Source organism: Taudactylus pleione, unplaced genomic scaffold, assembly GCF_031769625.1.
Source record: "Taudactylus pleione unplaced genomic scaffold, aTauple2 ptg000959l, whole genome shotgun sequence".
NCBI lineage: Eukaryota > Metazoa > Chordata > Amphibia > Anura > Myobatrachidae > Taudactylus > Taudactylus pleione.
The window spans coordinates 4,895,803-4,917,152 of NW_028285360.1; the positions used below are offsets into that span (position 1 = coordinate 4,895,803).

At 45.5% G+C, this 21,350-nt stretch overlaps 2 protein-coding genes across 3 annotated transcripts in view; both read right to left on the minus strand.

The window, feature by feature from the left end:
- Positions 1 to 5,221, minus strand: part of XKR8 (XK related 8) — a 36,137-nt gene extending 30,916 nt beyond the window's left edge. Inside the window, exon 1 of the mRNA XM_088459960.1 lies at positions 4,296 to 5,221. Within this exon, the coding sequence (XP_088316086.1) occupies positions 4,296 to 5,044 (749 nt within the window). The 5' untranslated portion in view covers positions 5,045 to 5,221. The remainder of the gene's footprint in view (positions 1 to 4,295) is intronic.
- Positions 5,222 to 12,071: 6,850 nt separating this feature from the next.
- SMPDL3B (sphingomyelin phosphodiesterase acid like 3B) overlaps positions 12,072 to 21,350 on the minus strand; it is a 130,983-nt gene continuing 121,704 nt past the window's right edge. For both annotated transcript variants that reach the window (XM_088459955.1, XM_088459956.1), the window contains exons 8-9: positions 19,420 to 19,553; positions 12,072 to 12,472 (exon numbers count right to left, since the gene is read on the minus strand). In XM_088459955.1, the coding sequence (XP_088316081.1) occupies positions 12,110 to 12,472; positions 19,420 to 19,553 (497 nt within the window). In that variant the 3' untranslated portion in view covers positions 12,072 to 12,109. The remainder of the gene's footprint in view (positions 12,473 to 19,419; positions 19,554 to 21,350) is intronic.

The following is a 21,350-nucleotide window of genomic DNA, read 5'->3' on the forward strand; positions in this document are numbered from 1 at the left end:
TTTTTTTTTTAAATAAAAATTTTGGCACAGACTACATTTGGGGGACTGTCTGAAGGCTGCACGGGGGTTCCCGCAACGTTGCATCCCAAAACCCCAATTCTTCACTTTTTTCCGCCTGCCATTCATAGGCGATACTTTACCGCCTATTACATTGCATTGACTTTCCGCCTAGGCGGAAAGTCTTTCAAATTGAATACGGAGAAAAACCAAACCAGGCGATAATGACGTCATTGGCAGTAACTTAACGCGGATCCGGACTTAACATTTCAAATTGAATACGGGCCTAGGCCTGATCCAAGCAATACATGTAATGGGGTGACTGGCTCCTGGGTCGAGGCAGTCCCCAATAGGTCACATGAACCAACGAGATAGGTCAAGTATCTTCTCTTTTTATATAAATGGCTTAAGCGGCCACAGGTCTGCCGGGTAGGCATCAGATTAATCCGCCACTTGCACGACATATGGTTCAGAATTTCTACAGGAATCATAGCAGAAATGTCCTGTCTTATGGTAAAGTATTCTGTTACAATACCAGGTAGGGTATGACAGAAAGATATGGCAAGGGAAATTCTAGGATAATATTTATTTTCATATTTAAAATTTAAATAAAAATATATAATAGACTAATAAATTAATTGACTTCATTTGCTCACATTTATTCCAATTCATACTTATTCCTAAAGCTTTACTGTATCATCCTATACACTCTTTTTGTTACTTGTACATATACATTACCAATTACATTCAGACTATTCGATTTGTGCCTTCTTGAGATGTATAGACCAGATGCGCAAACTCGGATGGTCAAGACTCAACTGTAGTCTCCTGACTGGATTTTCAAACATAAATATATTGGAACCACCTCTTTTGAAGCACTCATGCCCCTACATAGATACACAATACATTCTGAGAAACATAGGGGCCTATTTATCAATAATTATTTGAGAGATACCCTTCGAAAACACACGTATGTATGTGCGGGGGATCAGAGATATCTGCTGCAGCTTCCCATTTTCACTCACAAAAGCAGCCCCTATAGGTTTCTACGGGAGCTGTTTTATTTGCCGAATTTACGATGCATTGTGTAGTTTGGCCATGGTAGCTAACACCCTCTGAAGATGGCGTTAGTCATTGTATCTTATGGTCTACTTTCCACAAGTGTTAACAGGAGAGGGCCTCCCCAGCAGTCACCACTCATGCATGAATGTGATACTCCTCCTGTCCTTCATGTTACTCTGCACATGAGCAGCCTAATGGCCCACCCATTCAGGGCCAGATTAAGGTTTGTGGGAATCCCAGGTAAACTAACTTGTGAGGGTCCCTACAAGTTAATAAAATATGCTGGCAATGTGTAAATACTACAGCAAAAAGGAGAGGGGGGGGAGCAGGTGCACACTATAAGCACTAAGGGCGGAATTCAATTCTTTTCATCCCCTATCGCGCCCGACGGAGCTATTCTATTCTTGCTCCTGTCGGGCGCGATCAGCTGCCAAGCGCTACATTTCAGCTCGCAACCCCTGGGGGATGAGAGCTGAAATGTGCGAAAAGTGACATGTTTGGGTGCCCAAACATCACTTTTCGCGATCGCGCCCAGCACCTTGGTCAGGGTTAGCCGATTTACGCGGCTAAACCCGACCACTTTGGATGCGATCAGCGTGAAAAGCTGGCACAATTGAATAGCGGCCCGCGATCTCCTGTCACTTTAGAAGGGAGATGCGGGCCGCGAAATCAATTGAATTCCGCCCTAAGAATACAAATGATCAAAATATCTATAATAGACTGCAATAATTAACATGGTTTTAAGTGTAAGGTTTCTTAGTACATGTTTGGCCAAAGATGTTTGCCCACCTACCACGTCACGGTGAACCTTATACAGGTGGGTCCCTAACATCTCTAATACTGACACACTAATTAATTTATCAAGGACTTACCTATCATAGAGCCCATTAGATGTGTGTACTGCAATGCAAGGACCCATACCAGTTAAAATCACCTGGGACAGGCAGGAAGAGTGCTAGCCCAAAGAAGGGGGTCTCACCTTCAGAATGTACCTTAAATACACACACACAGGAAATGGCAGGGGCTGGGCTGCACATCCTAATATTAAACATGATAATAGGTGCTACCATGCTGAGACCAGTAGTTCTACAGCAAAAAGGAGAGGGGGGGTGGGGGGGGGGAGGAGCAGGTGCACACTATAAGCACTAAGAATACAAATGTGTAAATACTCCCAGCACCAAAAATGTATTAAACACACTGTAGTGAGCCAAGTTCATATTATGCCACACAGAAATCCTAGTTACAGTTCCCCCACATTAGTAATGTGTGTGGCTGCCCCTGGGCGATCGCCCCGGTTGCCCTGTTGTTAATCTGGGCCCACATGCTTGGTGAGAAAGCAAGCGATAGTGAAATGTACTATACAGGCTCTTCACCAGCACAGCTCCTGTGTCCCAGCAATAGTTTATTGTAAAATTGCCCTGAAAAGTAATCTGTTATGGCAGCAATAGCAAATGATGACAGGGCAAACTGCCATTGGTCATAAATGCAAGATGGGAATGAGAACTGTGGCACAGTAAAAACATCACCTCACAGCCCAGCCTACTATATTCTTTACACCAGGCCTTCATTAACATTTTCATGCTGAAGTACTGCAATGTTCTGTAGGAAATAGATTTTTGTATTTGGATATAATACTCATTACTTTGGCTAGCAAGGAATACCTTTATCTGTACAGCACCTACTCCAATTAGAAGGAGAAAAACAATCAAACGTCTTTAATACTATGGCATACAGTTGTCCTTGCAGTATGCCATTCTTTGAATATTGGTCCTAAATCCTGTGTTAGCTGTTATATACACACCAGTGGCAAATGCAGGATTTCTTGAGGGGGATTTCCAAATGCTTGATTTTACAGTGAGTGTGGCCAGTCCATGAAGAGGGCAAATTAGCACTTATCCATCTTTGCGTCATACAAAGTGTATTGTGTGTCATAATTCCAACATATACAGGACCAGCGATCACAGTAAGCCGTAGGGCCATCCTGCCTGAGCTGAAAGATTTTATTTCAGATGTGGGCACCATTCTAGAGCATTGGAGCAAGTCCGGGTGTCTGGGGGAGCATCAGAAGAACTTAGCACTGCCCTGGACATATATGTACATATTGGTCTCGTTATGCACGGGATAGTGTATTATACAGTATTAATAATTAAGCGTATAGATGGTCTATAGCAGTGCACCCCTAACAGCACATGTTTTCCAGTTCTCTAGTTGGTGCATAGGTGTATTTATTACTGGCTGACACATCTACAGGTGGTGCTAATTGTTTAATTTGTGATACTGAGAAGAACATGTAGCACTAGTAAAATTCTATTCTATTACTATTTCCATTGTGGTCATGGTGTGGGTTGAGGAGTTTCCAGGCAACCGGAACACCCCCCACCCCACCGCGTTTGCCTATGCACACACATATATTTAATTGCGGTTAGATGTTTTTTCATTGGTTCTGTAACCAAGTATTTCAGAAGTGTGGAGGAAATGCGGGTGGATCCAGGTACCTCGGCAGGTAAATGTATATATAGTGGGGCAGGCTCTGCTGTGCTGCGGTTGCTACTGCTGGCTGGCTGAGAGCTATCACAGTGCACTGGCCTGGTTAGGCTGCAGGGGTGATGGAGAGGTGACCACCGGGCTCTGCAGCTCAGGCCCCTAGAGTTTTGGAAGCAGCGGCCGCTCAGGGTGGTAGCTCCGAGTACAGGGGTCTGCTGTGTGACTGGAGAGAGAACTATGTTTGTGGCCGTTTATGCCGACATCACTGAGACTATGGGGCCCATTTATCAGTGATCGCTTTTGCAATGCAATCAGGGCATGCCAGTAACGCCTATGATCACATTGCAAAAAGCGATCCTATCGGCCGGATGTATCATCCGGGACATGCAGGTACAGTCTCCAAAAGGAGCCCATCCCTACGATGTCTCTGGAGAGCTGCCGGCTAGTGCAGGGGGTGCTAAATAATGCGCAGTCTCGTGAACTGCACATCCGCCATAGCCGGGAAGGGTTCTGGCAGATCCCTCCGCCGCCTAATAGTGTGCGGTGTAGCCCAATGGCTACAGCGGCTAACGCCATCTTCAGGAACTTTTTTTTGTAGGGGGAGCAAAATGTATAGTTACGCCACTGTGGGTATGTTGCAATGCATAGGTACATGTGAGTTGGCAAGTTGCACATTATATTTAGAATGATTGCATGGGACATAACCCCACTAACCAGCAGAGAGCAGCCTCGCTCCATGGGGCCAGCCTTACCTGAGCAGATACCCCAGCTGGAGAAAGTGCGGTATGAGGAGGCAGGAGGGCCACAATATAACTCTAGACGTATGGAAGTGCCCCATGAAGGGCTCATACTCCGCATCAGGCTGGCAGCACACCCACTTCTCTGTATCAGGATCTCCAGGCGCCAGGTTACAGGAGCCCGGCAGGACAGGATTAGTCTCTCCGTTCCTGGTGACAGCCGCTGTTCCTGCATGGGGGCAGCAGGGCGAGTTCCCGCCACTGGGAGTTGCCATGTCTTCTGGGAACTGTTTTGCCCAGTCCCCTGCCGGGACCGCATCCACGCAGCATCCCCCGGCGCTGGGCGCGCTCTCTGTGGGCACCGTCCCATCCTCCTCCTGGTACCTGGCACCATTGCTCCTCATCTCCGAGACGGGCACATCCTCATTGTGTCCCTGCCAGCCTGCTCTGTCCGCCCGAAACCAGCCCCAGCTAAGCAGCTGCAGCACGGCGGAGGAGAGGAGGTAGAGGCCGAGGTGTAGCGCTGCCCACAGCGTGTTCCCGGCCTGGTAGTATCGCAACGCGCTCCACACATCGGCGCCCAGGTCCCCCAGGAAGGCGAAGGTTCCCCCCACGGCGAACAACAGGTCTAGGAGCCGGTAGCGGGGCGGCAAACAACTCGGCATCCCGTGCTCCGAGTCCCGGGGACGGCCGCGGGTGGAGCGCGGTGCTGACAGGAGAGGGGGCGGGAGGAGGCTACGACAGGCACGGGGACCTATTAGCATCGGCCATGCTGCTGGTGTCCTTACTAGGGAGCAGATAAACAACTTGTTGTGTCCCCATTATCACCATTACTGTCACTGCTGCTGCTGCGTTTCACAATCACAGTGACTGCGCGTTTCTGGGGCTGTTACTATACTGCTCACATGTATCATATACCCCGCTACGAACAGCCTGGCTTACACATAAGTGATGGAGACGAGCTACCACATTCCTGCTGTTTCCGTGGCTGCATGCCATGCCCCTGCTATGCCAGCTGCACACAGTAGGTGGGGAGTGGTAAATAAGGTAAAATAGAGGTATGAGGCTGCTGCATCATATAAAGGTCTGCTCATAGCCCTTAGCAATTTAGCCCCTAAAAGTGTCAATGCTTGTCAACCCGTTTTGCTGACTAATAAACTATATGAAGCTAAGCGGCCTGTTTATCAACATTGTCTGTGCCACCTCGGCATATGATACCACCAAATGTATCAAATGCCACATGCAGGGATAATGGCGAGTTTGGAGTGAAGTGACTGCATCAGTGGTCTCTAGAGTTGGCTAGTGAGTGAGTGTCTCAACACACTGACTCGAATCATTCAGATGAGTGAATGATTCGAGTTGAGTCACTCAGTGTTTGGTGAGTCGAGACACCCACCTCCCCAGCCTCTTTCAGTGGTAGCTAGTGAATGGCAACTCAGCCCCCTACACTGCTGATCCGACCTGATCATACTTCTCCACTGTGTCAGATCGTGGGGGCGGAGCTGTCAGCGACTCACTGAGTCACACAGCTACAGCCAGGACTCGGGGAGTTCACTGACTCAGGAGAGTCAGGGGCCCATTTATTAAGGATCGCATTTTGCAATGCGATCAGGGCATGTAGTATCGCCCATGATCGCATTGCAAAATGCGATCATACCGGCCAAATGTATGACCCGGCACATGCACGGAGACGGGCTCCGAAAAGAGCCCGTCCCTGCGATGTGGCCGGAGTGCATTCCGGGCTGCTGCGCATGCGCAGTCCCGCGGACTGCACATGAGCGGCGCCCATTGCCGGCGGAGGGATCTTCCAGATCCCTCCGCCGGCTCAAATGCGGTAAGTGCCCATAGGACACAGCGGCTAACGCTATCTGCAGATGGCGTTAGCTGCTGGGGTCAATCGCATTCCCGATATTGATACATTTGGCAGCATCGCATCCCCCATAGAAACCTATGGGGGAGGCGGCAATGGAGGGATCGCAGCAGGTATCGGAGATACCTGCTGCGGTCCCTCCTTCATACATTCGGGGGATACTAAGTATTTGAGGTAAACCCCCGAAAACAGGTGTTTTCGGGGAATTTACCTCAAATGATCTTTGATAAATGTACCCCTTAGTGAGAACCCTGAGCTGTAGTGCTGGGCAGCGGGGGGCGGAGCTGTCAGCGACTCAGGAGTCGCTGGCTCCAGCACTTGCTTTATCTAAAGAGCCGTGTCGAGACACTTCACTGAGTTGAGCCATGAGGCTCAAGTCAGTACAGTGAATCGATCTGCCCATCCCTAGTGGTCTCTTCACCAGGGCCGTAGAGCAGTGGCTGGTAGGGTTGCCAACTCTGAAGTCTGAAATGAAAAACAAGTCCAACCCAATCCTAAAGAGCGACAAAAAAGACCAACTTGCAGATGCCCTTTGTTCTTAACTCTCCTGTACCTGTATAACTTCCTTTACTCCCCCCCTTTTCACTAACCTAAATATTTTAACTCCCTATCCTCACTTTACCTGCCACTGCCTCTGTAACCGCCTCATTCCCGTCACCACTCTTAAGCTGGTTACACACAAAACGGTGTGTGTACACAGCGATGCGACGGACGACCCCACGGTCAACGGGCCAGCGTAATTGGCAGCCAATACACATTACATGATCCAGTGCCGACCGACCAATAGGTCGGCCCCAGCCACATCTCGCTGCATGGGGTTGTCAGTCGCATTGTCAGATTGAGCTGCATGTTGGGACAACCTGACGATGTGACTGACAGCCAAACAGGAGCGCGCATGGGTGATTTTGCTGATCCGTCGGCTCGGGCAAAATATTGTGTAATGTGTACCTACCTTAAGGGGTTTATTTACTAAAGTGCAGGTTTTTAGAAGTGGAGTTGTTGTCCATAGCAACCAATGAGTTTCTACTGATCATTTATCTAGAACATAATAGCTAGAATCTAATTGGTTGCTATGAGCAACATATCCACTCCTATAAACCCACACTTTAGTAAATATACCCCTTATTGTCTGCCTATATTGCTTTTCTCCTCTACACCAGATTCCATTTTTCTACCTGCTCCCTCTTCATTCTCTTGCCAGTGTCACAACTCACGGATGGATAGTGAATGCTAACCCATATTTTGTGATTGGCGAGACCTAGTACAGTCTAACACACCAGTGGTATTCACCAGGGACCCCCGCAAGGTGGTTTGGACTTAGCTGCATCCAACACTCAGGTTGTGGCCCTTAGACTTAGTTCCCTAATACAGGTGCTGGTGTACTTTGGATCAGAGTGGAGTACGATGAAGATGTACAACTTAGTCGACAAGCCAGGTCAGAACCAAACAGAGGAAACGATACCAGGGAACAGACATATGCAGATCACGGAGTATAGCCAAGGTCAAAACCAGAATACCAAGCGCAGTACCAAGGAGGAGTCGGAATCAGGTCACAAACAAAGCCGAGGTCAGGGACGAGTAGTAGTAATCATTTGGAACGCTGGAGTATGGTTTGAGAGCCTATACTCTGGCAAGAGAGTGCTCCCAGGGACTTCCTTAAATAGGAGTTTACATTGGGCTCTCAAATGAGCTCTTCTATGATTTATCTTGTGAATGCTTCTGCCAATTTTGGTGCTGAGGGTAGACCGCCTAATGGAGCAAAGTAAGCGGTCTTGGAGAATATGTCCACCACCACCCAGATAGTATTGTACCCTTGGCAAGGACACAGCTCCGTCACAAAGTCCATGGAGATGTGAGTCCAAGGACAATCAGGCACTGGTAGTGGGAACAGGGGACCTGCCGGAGAGTGTGGTAGAACTTTGTGTCGGGCACAAGTATGACAGGCTGCCACAAAGTTCTTGACATCTTGATGGACCGTCGGCCACCAATAGCTCCTGAGGATTAGTTCCAAAGTTCTTTTAATTCCTGCATGCCCACTGAAGTGTGATGAATGTGCCCACTGAAGGGGCTTTGCATGGAGTTCGGGTGCTATAAATGTCTATCCTAAAGGAACTTTAATCTTGCTAGTTACCGCTACAAAGCAAGCAGGGTTAAGAATGGGTTTATCCTCCTGAGCTTCTTCCTCTTCGGCAGAACTAAATGCCTGAGACAAAGCGTCAGCCTTGATATTTTTGCTACCCGGGCAGTAAGTGACAACCAGGTTGAAGCGAAAGAAAAACAGCTGATCACAGTTGTGTTGTCTTAAAATGGCTCCTGTGATGAAGCACTGCTTCAGATAAGTAAACACTTCTTCTGCTTCAGGAGGCCATACCCTGGTTTCTTGACCCTTCTTGGTAAGAGTGGTGATGGGAGCTGCAACAGACGAGTAGTTCCTGATGAACTGCCGGTAAAAGTTACAAAATCCCAGAAAGCGTTGTATCACCTTCAACCCCACTGGACAAGGCCACTTGACAATGGCAGAAAGTTTTTCTGGGTCCTGCTGAAGACTAGAACCCGAAATTATATGCCCCAGGAAAGGCAGCTCCTTTTGCTCAAAGGAGCACTTCTCTAGCTTACAAAAGAGCTGGTTAGGCCGAAGTCGTGATAACACCTCCCATACGTGTTTGCAATGACTCACTACATCTTCGGAAATTATCAGGATATCATCCAGATACACCACCACGTACTTGTATAACAGGTCTCGGAAGATGTTATTCATGTACTTTTGGAAAACAGCTGGGGCACTGCTTAAACCAAAAGGCATGACCAAGTACTCGTAATGACCGTATTGAGTGTTGAAAGCAGTCTTCCACTCATCTCCATATTGGATCCTGATTAAGTTGCAAGGCCCATGGAGGTCTAACTTGGAAAAAATCTTTGCCCCCTTTATACTGTTATACTGTTTTCTACATGTTCCAAATTCTCCTTGATGTAATCAGCAACAGCCTGGGTTTCTGGAAGCAAGAGAGGGAAGACTCTTCCACAAGGAGGCATTTTCCCAGGTAACAGATCTATAGCGCAGTCCCACTCCCGATGAGGAGGCAGAGTCTCAGTAGCTTTATTGCTGAACACATCCCTGAAGGACTGATATGTAGCAGGAAGAGGATCATGCGGGGAGATGGTCGAACTTTGGATGATACGATGCGGAGGTTGGATTGTCGGCAAGCACCTCTGATGGCATTGAGATTCCCATGACAAGATTTGGGGTTCTTCCCAGTCTAAAGTGGGAGTGTGCTTATGTAACTACGGAAGACCCAAGATGACCGGACTCTCAGCTAATGGGAGGATACAGAAGGAAATGAATTCCCTGTGAAGAGGACCAATCTGCATTGTAATTTCTGAAGTTCTAGAGCGAATGGTAGGCATTGGAAGTTTATTCCCATCCACATCTATGATACTGAGTGGAGTCTGAAGATTCCTAACTCCTGGACTTTTTTGACTGTGATGAAATTACCATTGGCACCAGAGTCTAAAAGGCCTTAAGAGGTTCAGCCGTTGCTTCTAGAAGCAGAGTCACATCAATAGTGAACTGGGAAGAAGCGTTTTCCTTGGTGTGTGCTGAAATGCACCTAATCTGACCACTCTTTGATCATCCAATCTACAAAAAGGGGTTTTTGGTTCTGCACAGGAATAATTCTCACACCTTTTTCAGCAGCTAATGTACTGTATTGTGGAGAAATATACCAACAATATAAAAATGTAATACAATGCTGGATAATTTCTTCAAAAAAAGAAGGTTGGTGGTGCACCCAGAGTCAATATAATATTATACAAAACTTAACCAGAAAAAGAGAGACACTTTGTTGGGGCACTCTTATAAAGAATTATATATATTGTTTAAAATGTAACTTTTATTTAGTCCTATTAAGAAATCATAGTAGATTTCTATTTCATATCAATTAAACAAAAAAATATAAGTGACATACAATTAAAATAAGGCCCCATTAGATCATAATACGCTCACTCCCAAAGGTTATGTTTGTCATTCATCCATATGTGATGAGCAAGGAACTGCTCTCTCGTTGGGGGGGTAACGAAATATTACACTATGAGATAATAGAGCAAATCTAATAAGTCGATGTGCTGATGCACCTCCTCCATCGTTCTAAGGAGCGTATTACCAGTGAAAATATTTACAAAGATAAGTTATCAAATAATCACACCAATGTGTATAGAAAAAATATTATTTTCATATATATAATTTTTCTATACACATTGGGAGTGAGCGTATTACGTTCTAATGTGGCTTTATTTTAATTGTATGTCACTTATATTTTTTTGTTATTTGATAAGAAATAGAAAACTACTACACTTTCTTTGATCATTTAGGCCTTCTCGTTTCCCGGATGTTTAGAACAGCCAGAGCTGTGAAATTTTCAAAACTAAATATGATCAACACAACAACTTATTTACATGCTCATTCAGTACCAGTATTCAAAATATTTGATGGCTTTGCCTGCTACAAACTACCATTATTTAATTCTGGTTTCTGGAAATACAATGTAATATAACACAACAATCTTCCTAATGTTTACCTTCACTAAAGATTTTGGGATATCCATTTGAATTTGAAACCGTGTACTAATGGAAGTCGAGTGACTATAATCTTTAGAAAATATTCCTATACCATATATTAAATACATTTGTATTTTTTCCTTAAAGTAGGATTTTTCAAATGAAATTGGGGTTGCCATTTAAAACAAAAAATTCTCATGTGTTTTTGTTCTTGGCAAATTAACACCATAGAAATGCACTGGGAGCCTGGGATGGAATGGGTATGAAATACCGGTGGCTAAACAGATGAAGACCCCGACGGAGGGTGGCGAGTACCCTATCCCTCCCCTCTCCCCCACCCCTAACCCTCCCTTGGTGGTGCCTAACCTCCCCAATGGGGTGCCTAACTCTACCTTCCCCCAGGTGGTGCCTAACCCAAACCCCCTCTTCATGCACCCTAAACCTAACCATCCCGAGGGGGTGCCTAACCCTAACCTCCCCCCAGTGGTGCCTAACCCTGACCGCCCCTCCCCACAGCCTAACACTGGATGGTTTATGGCCGATATCAAATTATTTTACCATTGATGGCAGAGAGGCAATGGTCAGGGCTGCCATCAGAAATTGTGGGGCCCGGGACTGGCAAAATAGTCCAAGGACACAGCCACTTGCTTCAGCATACCCAAAATACAGGACCAGCACGCCTGTTTCCTGGGACGCTGCCTGCTGCCGCCCTGAAACACCAGCAGCATGAAACAGATTTGCACATGCTCAGCTTCTAAGCAGATCTAAAAACATTGGGGATGTACGTAATCCATTGGGTTTGCGTACATATCTGATTCCGGCCCTAAAGCCCTATCTGTTTGGAGTTTGTTTTCTCCACATGTTTGCATGAGTTTCCTCTGGGCACATCTGCTTCCTCCCTCAGTCCAAAAACATACTAGTAGGTGAATTGGCTTCTGACAAAAAAATGAACCCTAGTATGTATGCATGTGGTAGGTCATGTAGACTGTAAACTCCACTGGGGCAGGGACTGAGGTGCATGACCAAATATTCACTATCATATGATAACTTTTAAAAGTATGGAGTTTTGGGGAGGTTTGTTACTCCTTATTTATCCTAATATAAGGCAATAATATAGAAATATAAGTATACCAATATGACAGCAAATGAATGTGCATTAATCCAAAGAAAGCAATCAGGTATTGGCATTAATAAGTGTAGTTCAATGGTACCACAGACCCTCCACTAAATGCAACCTGCTGCTGGGGACGGACGGCTGGGTGTCTGTAATAGAACAGGAAATGGAAATTCCTGGAAAAAAATCTGGTACTAGAAATGAAAGCGGATAAAGTCAGGCTGTATGTATTCATAGTAATAAACAAGTATCGTCAGAGAATATTTGGTATATTTCATACACATTTTTTTATTATTTCAGAATCATGTAAGCAAACAATGCAACCATCATCATAGTTATATGATAAACCGGCTTCAAAGCTGAGCTTTCATTCTTTATACATGCAGCATACTTGGTAAAGTCCACTTCACGAATAGCACATACATGATCAATTTGACAGGTCTCTCCACAGCTTTCTAGGTCGTAGCTGACAGAGTTATACTCATAGTACTTCTGTAGAAAGCAGTGGTTGGTGGTTATTTTCTCCAATACTTTGTGCATTGATTGGGGAGATCCATCAGACACCTGGAATGCTTCTGTTAGTCGATACTCCTTCTCCCATCTGGGGGACTCAGTGTTAGCATAAGTGAGGTTCATATAATAAGTGACCATATCCTGTAAGCATAATATGGGTGGGGGGGGATGGGGGGAGTAAATTTTTTGTTATAAGATCAAGCAGACTGAAAGGATATTTCAAAATAAATCATCATCATAATAGATATGTTGAACTGGGGATTTTTTGGCACATATACACCAGAGGACTGTGGGTCTCATTCAGACCCGCTCGCGAGCGCAGGTCTGAACGCTCGCAAGCGGGTCGATGGTACCCAAATGCGCATGCGCACGACAGAGGGAGCTCCGTCGTGCGCATGCGCGAGACCCGGATAGCGACAGCCAAGCTGTCGCTCCGGGTCTCGCACCAAAGGGGGCGTGCTGTCGATGGTGAGTGACAGCACGCCCCCTTTGGTGGGCGTGGCTGCCAGACGGAGGCGTTTCTATGGGAACGCCTACCGTCTGGGTCCGGCCCCACTGACATCACTAGTGATGTCAGTGGGAGTGATTTTGGCTCTGATAGAGCCAAAATCACTCCTGGACTTGCGGCAGCGAGACCCTACCGCAGGGTCTCATCGCAAGCCCGATGGTCGCGATGGTCATCATCATGGACGCTCGCAACTATGCGAGCCTCCAGGGGGACGCTCCAAAAAAAACCCGCCCTGATTCAGAGCGGGGTCCTCGTTCTGAGCGTCCGGCTCTGAATCAGGCCCTGTGTATATATATATATATATATATATATATATATATTCCACACACAATAAAAAGCAGGAATTCTTAAATGACCATTTTGAAATGGAGTGGTAAGAATTCTGTAATATGTGGTTGTAATAGTACCTGACCAAACTACATATTAGTTTTGGATGGAGTTCAATAAGTAAATATAAAAAAAAAAATAGTACTTGCCATAGAAGTGGCAATCACTGGATTCCCCAAAATGTTCCATAACAGTAGTTATCTTACTCTGCACTTTATAATGCAAATGTTAAGTTAATAGGGAAGAAAGCAGTGAGAGAAGTGCACTATGGGACTTTACTGCCATCAGGTACTACAGCAGATCCAGTGAAGAAGGCCTCTGCTGTAAGTACAATTTTGTTTTCTTATTCATTCATATGTCTCCATCCAAAACGACATATTTCGTTCACAGATCTTTTTCTACAAGCTATGGATGTATATCGGTTTTATTAGTGTCACATAAACATTTCTATAGGGGTGGGCAACTGTATGCTGATTACCAGGGGCATTTTAAGAGAGGAGGGGACCCGTGTGCACTCCTCTTGCGGGGCCCCCTCCTCTCTCCCTGGTGGCTGGCAGCCGACTGACGCGGCTGGCCAGCCACCGGAGCATTAGTAGACTCCGGGCACTAGAGTGTGCCCGGAGTCTACTGCGCATGCGCAGAACACCGGAATATGGCCGCAGCAGCCATTTTTCCGGTGTTCTGAGCAGCAGTGACACCCGACGCGGGACTTTGGACAGGTAAGTTTAAGAAAAATATGGGTGACCCGGGGGCCCGTGTGCCCCACACACACTGCACCCATTATAGATATGCCACTGCTGATTACAGTAATGTCATGTTTATGTAATGGCATGTAAGATAGACCTGTATACATGCATCAAGCAGTGAAAAGAGTGGAGAAGTGGACCAGTGGAGAAGTTACTCATAGTAACCAATTAGCTTTGAGATACCATTTTATAGAATGTACTTGATAAAGCTTATCTCAAAGCTAATTGGTTGCTATAGGCAACTTCTCCACTCTTTTCACTTCTTGACCAGTCAACCCGTGTATTGCTTGTGGGTGATGGAGAGGTGGTGCCAGCACACACACTGATGATGGTGGTGATGATGGCGATCTGCTAGCCGTTTCTGACCATAGTAGTTTGGCCTCTCCAGTTGATGGTACTTAATTTATTAACATTCGGGATGCAATACACCCAACTCTGCATCAGGCCCATGGCGCTATAATAAGTATTCACCATTTTTCACATTTCATTTTCTTACATCATGGAATCAAAATTCATTCATTCAGGAATTCTTGGCAGTGATCATCAGAAAATATTCTGAAAATGTATTTTCCAATGACCAGACTGTAAGTCTTCACATATAAAAGAAGATAAAGATGTATTACATAAGTATTTACCTACTGTACTTTGCAAATATTTTCTATTATCACCCATCTCTCCTGTGTCCCCACAACCCTCTGCCCACATGCACCACACATTCTCACTTCTCATCGTCCAGTTCATCCCTCTTTATTAGTTTCTGTCCTTCTCTACTGCACAATATGATAATCAGAATCTGAGGCTTTCAGAAGCAACGTGGACAAACAGAAGCACAGCCATGTCCTCCTCCACATAATTGAACCGAAGGCTGTCAGATAAACACAATTTTCTTGTTTCAATAATTTGTGCTGAGCATTGTAAAATCGTGTGAAAGAGTAGTTTCTGCATTGGAGTCCTGCGGATGTATGTCCTGCTTTGCGGGGTGTTGGGAGATTTTCTCCTGCTGCACTCAGCAGAGGAAAGCGCCTCTACTTGTACAGCAATTAAATGTTGTTTGCTTAGCTCTGGAGCGCCTAGCAATGCCCACTGTGGCACAGTCACATTCCCGGTGAGATATAGCTTCACCCACCATCACAGCACCTATCTTTACACTTTGCTCACCCCTAACTTCAAAACCTGGCTACACCACTGGAAGGTACTGTAGGGGACTAACACATGATACAAGGGGTAAGTAGAAGAAAATAGAGAGACAGTGGTTGCCATGTTAGATATTTTAGAGACACTACTCTCTTTTTTGCAAATCAAAGCTTGTGGCCGGAGACCAGGCCCACATGGTCATGAGGTGGCCACAGCACTGAGGGGGATAGTCCTTTGTGCTGCAGCAACATTTTTATATGAACTATTAGTGGTAGGCGCCATGTACTATAAATGTATATGCAATACTGTTTTAACATGTTATATTTAATGTGCTGTGGGCAGTTGGGGAAATGCTTCTTTAAATGTATAGACCGGGCCTGGCCAACCTGTTTGCTCTCCAGCTGTTGTGAAACTACAAGTCCCAGCATGCCCTGCCACAGTTTTGCTAAAAGGGAATGCTAAAACTTGCAAGGCATGCTGGGATGTTTAGTTTCACAACAGCTTGAAAGCCACAGGTTGGCCAGGCCTGTAGACTATGCACTTATAGGAATGTGTTTCAAGACTATTTTATTGTATAAGAAATTGCAATCTTCTGTGACATAGGAAGTGATAGTAACTGTCCTGGCTCTAGCAGGGGTTGGTGTTGATTGGCCAAGCCTTTGCTATACCACTTTCTTTAAAAGCACACTAGGGGATCTTGCATCATCGTGCTGTTGAGGAAAACCAGTTTGCTGTTTTTAATAATTTCCTGTACGTTTGAGGAAGTTGAATGCGAATTCTATTGCTGCTTAAACTACATAAATATATTAAAGGATGAATGCAATTTACTCTCTTAATATGCCCCTGTCTGTGGTGTGTGTAAGAATGGGATATAAAGATATAAAGATTACATGTGAGTCCTGTGTGTGTATATCATCTGACTCTCAGAGAGGACTGTACTACTCAAGAATTCCTGTATGGATGGAGTAATTGTCTTTTTAAAGAGCAAAACACATCTTCTTTCTTCAAGACGCTTGTATCCTGTGACTAACAAAATAGCGCATACAGGTATTCCATTCCCTGGCTATTCTGGATTGAGGGTCTGATGCAGACCCGCTCCCGAGCGCATAGCACTCGCAAGCGGGTCGATGGCGGGCAGTGCGCACATGTGACATGCACACTGCGCGTGCCCCGTAGCGAGTGAATTTTCACTCGCTGCAGGACTCACTACAAGACAGGGTGGCTGTCGATTGTAATTGACAGCTCACCCCGTTTTGTAGGCATGAAGTGGGAGTGGCTGGACAAACGGAGGCGTTCCTGAAGGAACGCGTGCCATTTGTGGGCGGCCCTACTGACATCACCAGTGATGTCAGTAGTGAACTACCTGCTCTAATAGAGCAGGAAGTTCACTGGGGCTTGCGGTGGACGAGACCCTACCAAAAGGGTCTCGTCGCAAGCCCGATGATCGCAATAATCGCGACCATCGCCAGGCCACCCGCTAAAGCTGTGGGTGGTCACCCACAGCTTAGCGAGCGGCCTGGAGGCGGGGGGTAAAAAAAACAAAAAACGCCCTGATTCAGAGCGACCCCTAACAAAAGAGTCCGGCTCTGAATCAGGGCCTGAGCCCAGTGTCTCCAAGCTAAAGCCCTTTGCCACCCTGCAGAGACTGGTCCATGGTGAGGGACCAGTGGAAATTGGCAGACACTCAAACCCAGAAGTAGGCGGTTCCAGGAGCCTGTATAGAAGTAAGTGGTTCCAAGTGTCACTAGTAGAAGCTTGGTGTTGGCAGCGAAGTAGCCCCTCCACTACAGGCGGTTACTGAAGGTAAAAGGAAATTCCTAATATTCCACGATTCAGGGGATCAAAAATAATCTACAATCGCCTGGCAGAGCGAGGTTGTCCTATCTCAGCGCTAAACAAAGATGTTTATGCAGTTCAATTCAGAATATCATGCTGATTGGTAAAATATGTTTATCTCTGCTGGGTATTATGAGCCGTATTCAATTAGGTGTGAAAAGGCCATTTCTGCGGAAAAGTATCGCTGGTGATGTAATTTCGCCAGACAAAAACTTATCCCCGTATTCAATCCCAAGGACTTTTAGCCGGAAAGTCAATGCACTGGAATAGGAGAAAAAGATACGCCTATGAAAGCTGTCAAAAAAAAGTGCAGAATTGGGGTTTTGGGGTGCAAACATGCGGGAACCACCCTGCACCCTTGGGACAGGCCCCCAAAGGTAAACTGTGTCAAAAAAAAGTTACAAGAAAAACGTAACACCCCAAAAAATTACTTTGAAGAAGGGGGAAAAAAAGTACAAAGTTTGGAGACAAACTTAAAAACTAGCGAAATAGACTACCAGGAGGTCCCCAAGTATGCACCAGGTAGTTGCGGCAGGTTGATTTTTTTTATGTTTTTTAAAACTTCTCCTTTAGCAACTTTAAAATATGCTAGCACCCATTTTCATGTACCCCAAATTTGCTGGGACTACTTATTTTCTCCAAAAAACACTGCTAAATCCTTTTCTTCACCACTTGTGCAAAGAAGCTAATTAACAGCTATTGAGAGCATTTAAGTACCCCAAATACCTTCAGCAAGCCTATTCAGGGACATCTATAGTGATCCCCAATGTCAGTGCATCTTTTGGGGGGTGTCAGGCTGATTTCCCCAAATCTGACAGCACTTTTCGCCTGTTTGCATTTCATCAGGTGCCATTTTGTCCTATTTCTAATTGAATACGGGGATAAGTGCGATACTTTTTCGCATGGAAATCCAGGGATGTCGGCGAAAAGTCCGGCATGCGAAAAGTACGGGACTTTTTCCACCTAATTGAATATGGCTCTGTGTGTGTCACTGCTTCTGTTGTCAATTCTACTTTAATCATGCATACTATGGGCCGTATTCAATTGCTGGCGAAAAGCAGAGATCGGCGAAAAGTTCAAGCGAGAACTGTTAGCCTTATTCAGTTGTAAAGAGTTTCTGCCAGTGCGAAAGTCTGCGCCTTCAAACCAGCGGACAAGGGGCCTGATTCAGAGCCGGACGCAATTAGCGCTCGCTCGTCCAGAAAATAGGGTTGGCTATTCAAATGAACCGTTCGCTGTTTGCGATCTGTTCACGCCTCTAGGTCTGAACGAGCGAACAAAACTTGCGGACGTTTTTTGGGAAATTACGCCCCCTGGCCGCTCGCATCCTACATCATGTCCGCTATTTATTAGATTAATCGAGTACATCGACCAGGGTATGAACTGCTCGCTATTCTTGTGGTTGGTTTTTGCTACCACAATTTTGCGAGCAGTTCTGGCTATTAAATAACCCAGTGAAGTGGTCAATGACGCTGCTGTTTTAATTATGCACACCCATAAAACGCCCGTTTCGACCTTTAAGCACGCCTGCGTTCGGATCTCCACTCCCCGTTTTCAAGCACCTTCCCCTGTTACCACCCACATACGCCTCTTTCTGTCACTCAAATTATCAGGCATTCGCTATTTTGCGAGCACATGAATTTCGACCGCACTGACTGGTTCGTGCATGCGTATAACGATCCGTACGCATGCGCAGTTGGGCAAACATCGCTCGGAGCGAACAAGAGGCCACTTACGAGAGGCTCTGAATCAGGCCCAAGATTCGCCTCTGAAAGGAGGCGGAAAAACGTTAATAAATTGGGGGGTTTTGGTGCAAAGTTGCGGGAACACCCCTGCAGCCTTGGGACAAAAGGTAAACTACGTCAAAAAGGTAAACTGTCAAAAAAAGTTAAATACATACTTTAGATCATCCCAGAAAATTACTTTTTTTGTTTGCAGGTGCTTGCTGCAGGTGCGTTTTTTACGTTTTTTTTTAAAACGCACTTTAGCGAATTTTAACCAGGCTTACACCCATTTTCAAGTACCCCAAATTTGCTGGGACTACTTATTTTGCCCCCAAAAAACTGCTAAATGCTATTCTTCACCACTTGTGCAAAGGTGCTAAATAGCACCAATTGAGAGCATTAAAGCACCCCAAATACCTTCAGCAGGGCTAATCGGGGGTATCCATAGTGATCGCCCATGTCAGTGCATCGTTTGGGGGGTGTCAGGCTGATTTCCCCAAATCTGATAGGACTTTGCCGATTTCAGTTTCGTCGGGACGCGTTGTCGCATGCTTTGCAATTGAATAGGGCGAATCGCAGTGACAAGTGCGATACTTTTCCGGAGGCAAAACTGGCTATGACGGCGAAAACTCCGTCATGCCGGCAATTGAATATGGGCCTATACGTGTTGCAGTTGCACATCATTCATACATTCACACATTTCTGCTGCCCAACAACATTTGCACCTCAATCCTTCCAAATATTAGAGGGAACATTTGTCAGTTTGTTTTGTTTTACTTGAGTCAAAGATAATACTGATGCTGGACAGCTTACCAGTACATGAAGGCTTTTCCTGTCATACTCAAACACTCTTATTCCTGGATTGTTGGCTCCATTGTTAACGCCTGGTAAAGTGGTCTTCCAAGGAGATATTCCAGGTGCAATAAACATGCTGCTGACAGGATCACCTGGGATAAGAATGATGTGCATATGTGTATATATATATATATAGATCAATTAATTACTGGAGGGCTTTGGCTCTGTCATGATCAGACAGATAATTATATCTATCCAAGCAAATAACATTTGTAGATGTTATTGTTTGTTTTCCAGGACAGATAGTACTTTCTTTTGGTAGCACATTGGAATAAAAATATATTATTTTATAGGCTTTCTATAACTAAAAATTAACAAAATAAAAAAATATGTTCTCTGAACAAGAATGCCAAAGAAGTTTACTTTGTAGACAGTTATAAGGGACAGAAACAGAGGTGTACATTTGAGGTTTGTATGCTTTAAGTTGCATATTGAAGATATGTTGTGACTAAACTGGACTAGACTAGAATCCCTAGAATAAGATGGGACTGGATGAATGAGTCTTTTTTTATAGGTGCAGGCTGCTTGCATTCTGTGTTACATAATAAATGTTTGCAAAATGTGTCTGTGTCATGGATAACATCATCCTTGGGCTCTGAAAAAGGACACAGATAATGGACTATTTTTTTATTTTAGTTTTTGTTGCTTCATTGTTATATTTTGTGAGGCACATAAGACTTTGATGGATAAGATCATTTGTGATAGTGATTTAATGATGAGCCAGCAAGCATGGATCTCTATTATGTAGTATTAGTAATGCAGAGAAGCATGGGGGAGAGCTGACGGACTGAAGAAAACCTGATGATGAAAAAACAAACACTTTCTGCATTATGAAATGAGAAGTTGCTACAAGACCTCTACGCCAGTTTCACATTTGCCGGTTTTGGCCGGACAGGCAAGAACCAGGCGGTAGCAGGCCGGGTTTTTACAGGCACTGTGTGCCTTTCACAAGCAGCGGCTTTGAGACGCTTTTTATGGGGTTTTTTTTGGCAACTAATCGGGCATGCGCAGCAGCAGCAGCACAAGCCCGGCCGGCAGAAGCAAGTGTGTGTGAAAGGAAACAGTTTCCTTCACACTACTGGCATGCAGGGACGGCACAGCACGGCACCGTCCTGCACAGTAGATATTTCTGGCTGTTGGACGGTGACCGTGCCTTAGCCGTCTGAAAGGACCCGCTGATTTCCTGCATTTACTAGATTTCACACCCGGCCAAAACCGGCAAATGTGAAATAGCCCTTACAGTCATTGATGATACCAAGCAGTCCGTACAATATTGCATAAGGAGGCTGGATAATGTTCCTCACTCTTAGAGATTTCTGAGCTACAAATATGTGGGAAAGGTAATAAGTAAGAGCTCTTGCTATATCATGTTCTTTAAAATCTGACGTTTCTAAGAATAGTTTTTTCTCTATCAATGAAGCTTAATTAGTCACAACTTCAATTAGGCTTTTCTGTTCATCTTATCGGGGATGAGTGCAATGAGAACTAATAACGCACCTTTAAATGTCTTCATGTCATCTGAGGGCTTAATTGTCCATTCCACAATCTACTACTCATGCCTGGTATTGGGACTGCTTTCAGCTTTCCTCCAACCTGCTGTGATGGCTCCTGGAGGGCACAGGGCCTGATTCAGACCCGGACGCTAAGCCGCGAACGCACACTATGGCCGATTGTCGCGCATCTGTGCTTGCAGCAATATGCGCATGCGCGAGCCACTCACTGCATTCGGGAATCGAACGCAGTGAGTGCACAGACTGGACACTAATTTGAGTGACAGTGCAGTTTGTGGGTGATAACAGGAAGGTGCTTGTGAACTGAGGAGTGGATGTGTGAACGCAGCCGTGTCTGGGCGTCAAAACGGCGTTTAATGGGCATCCATAATTAGCATG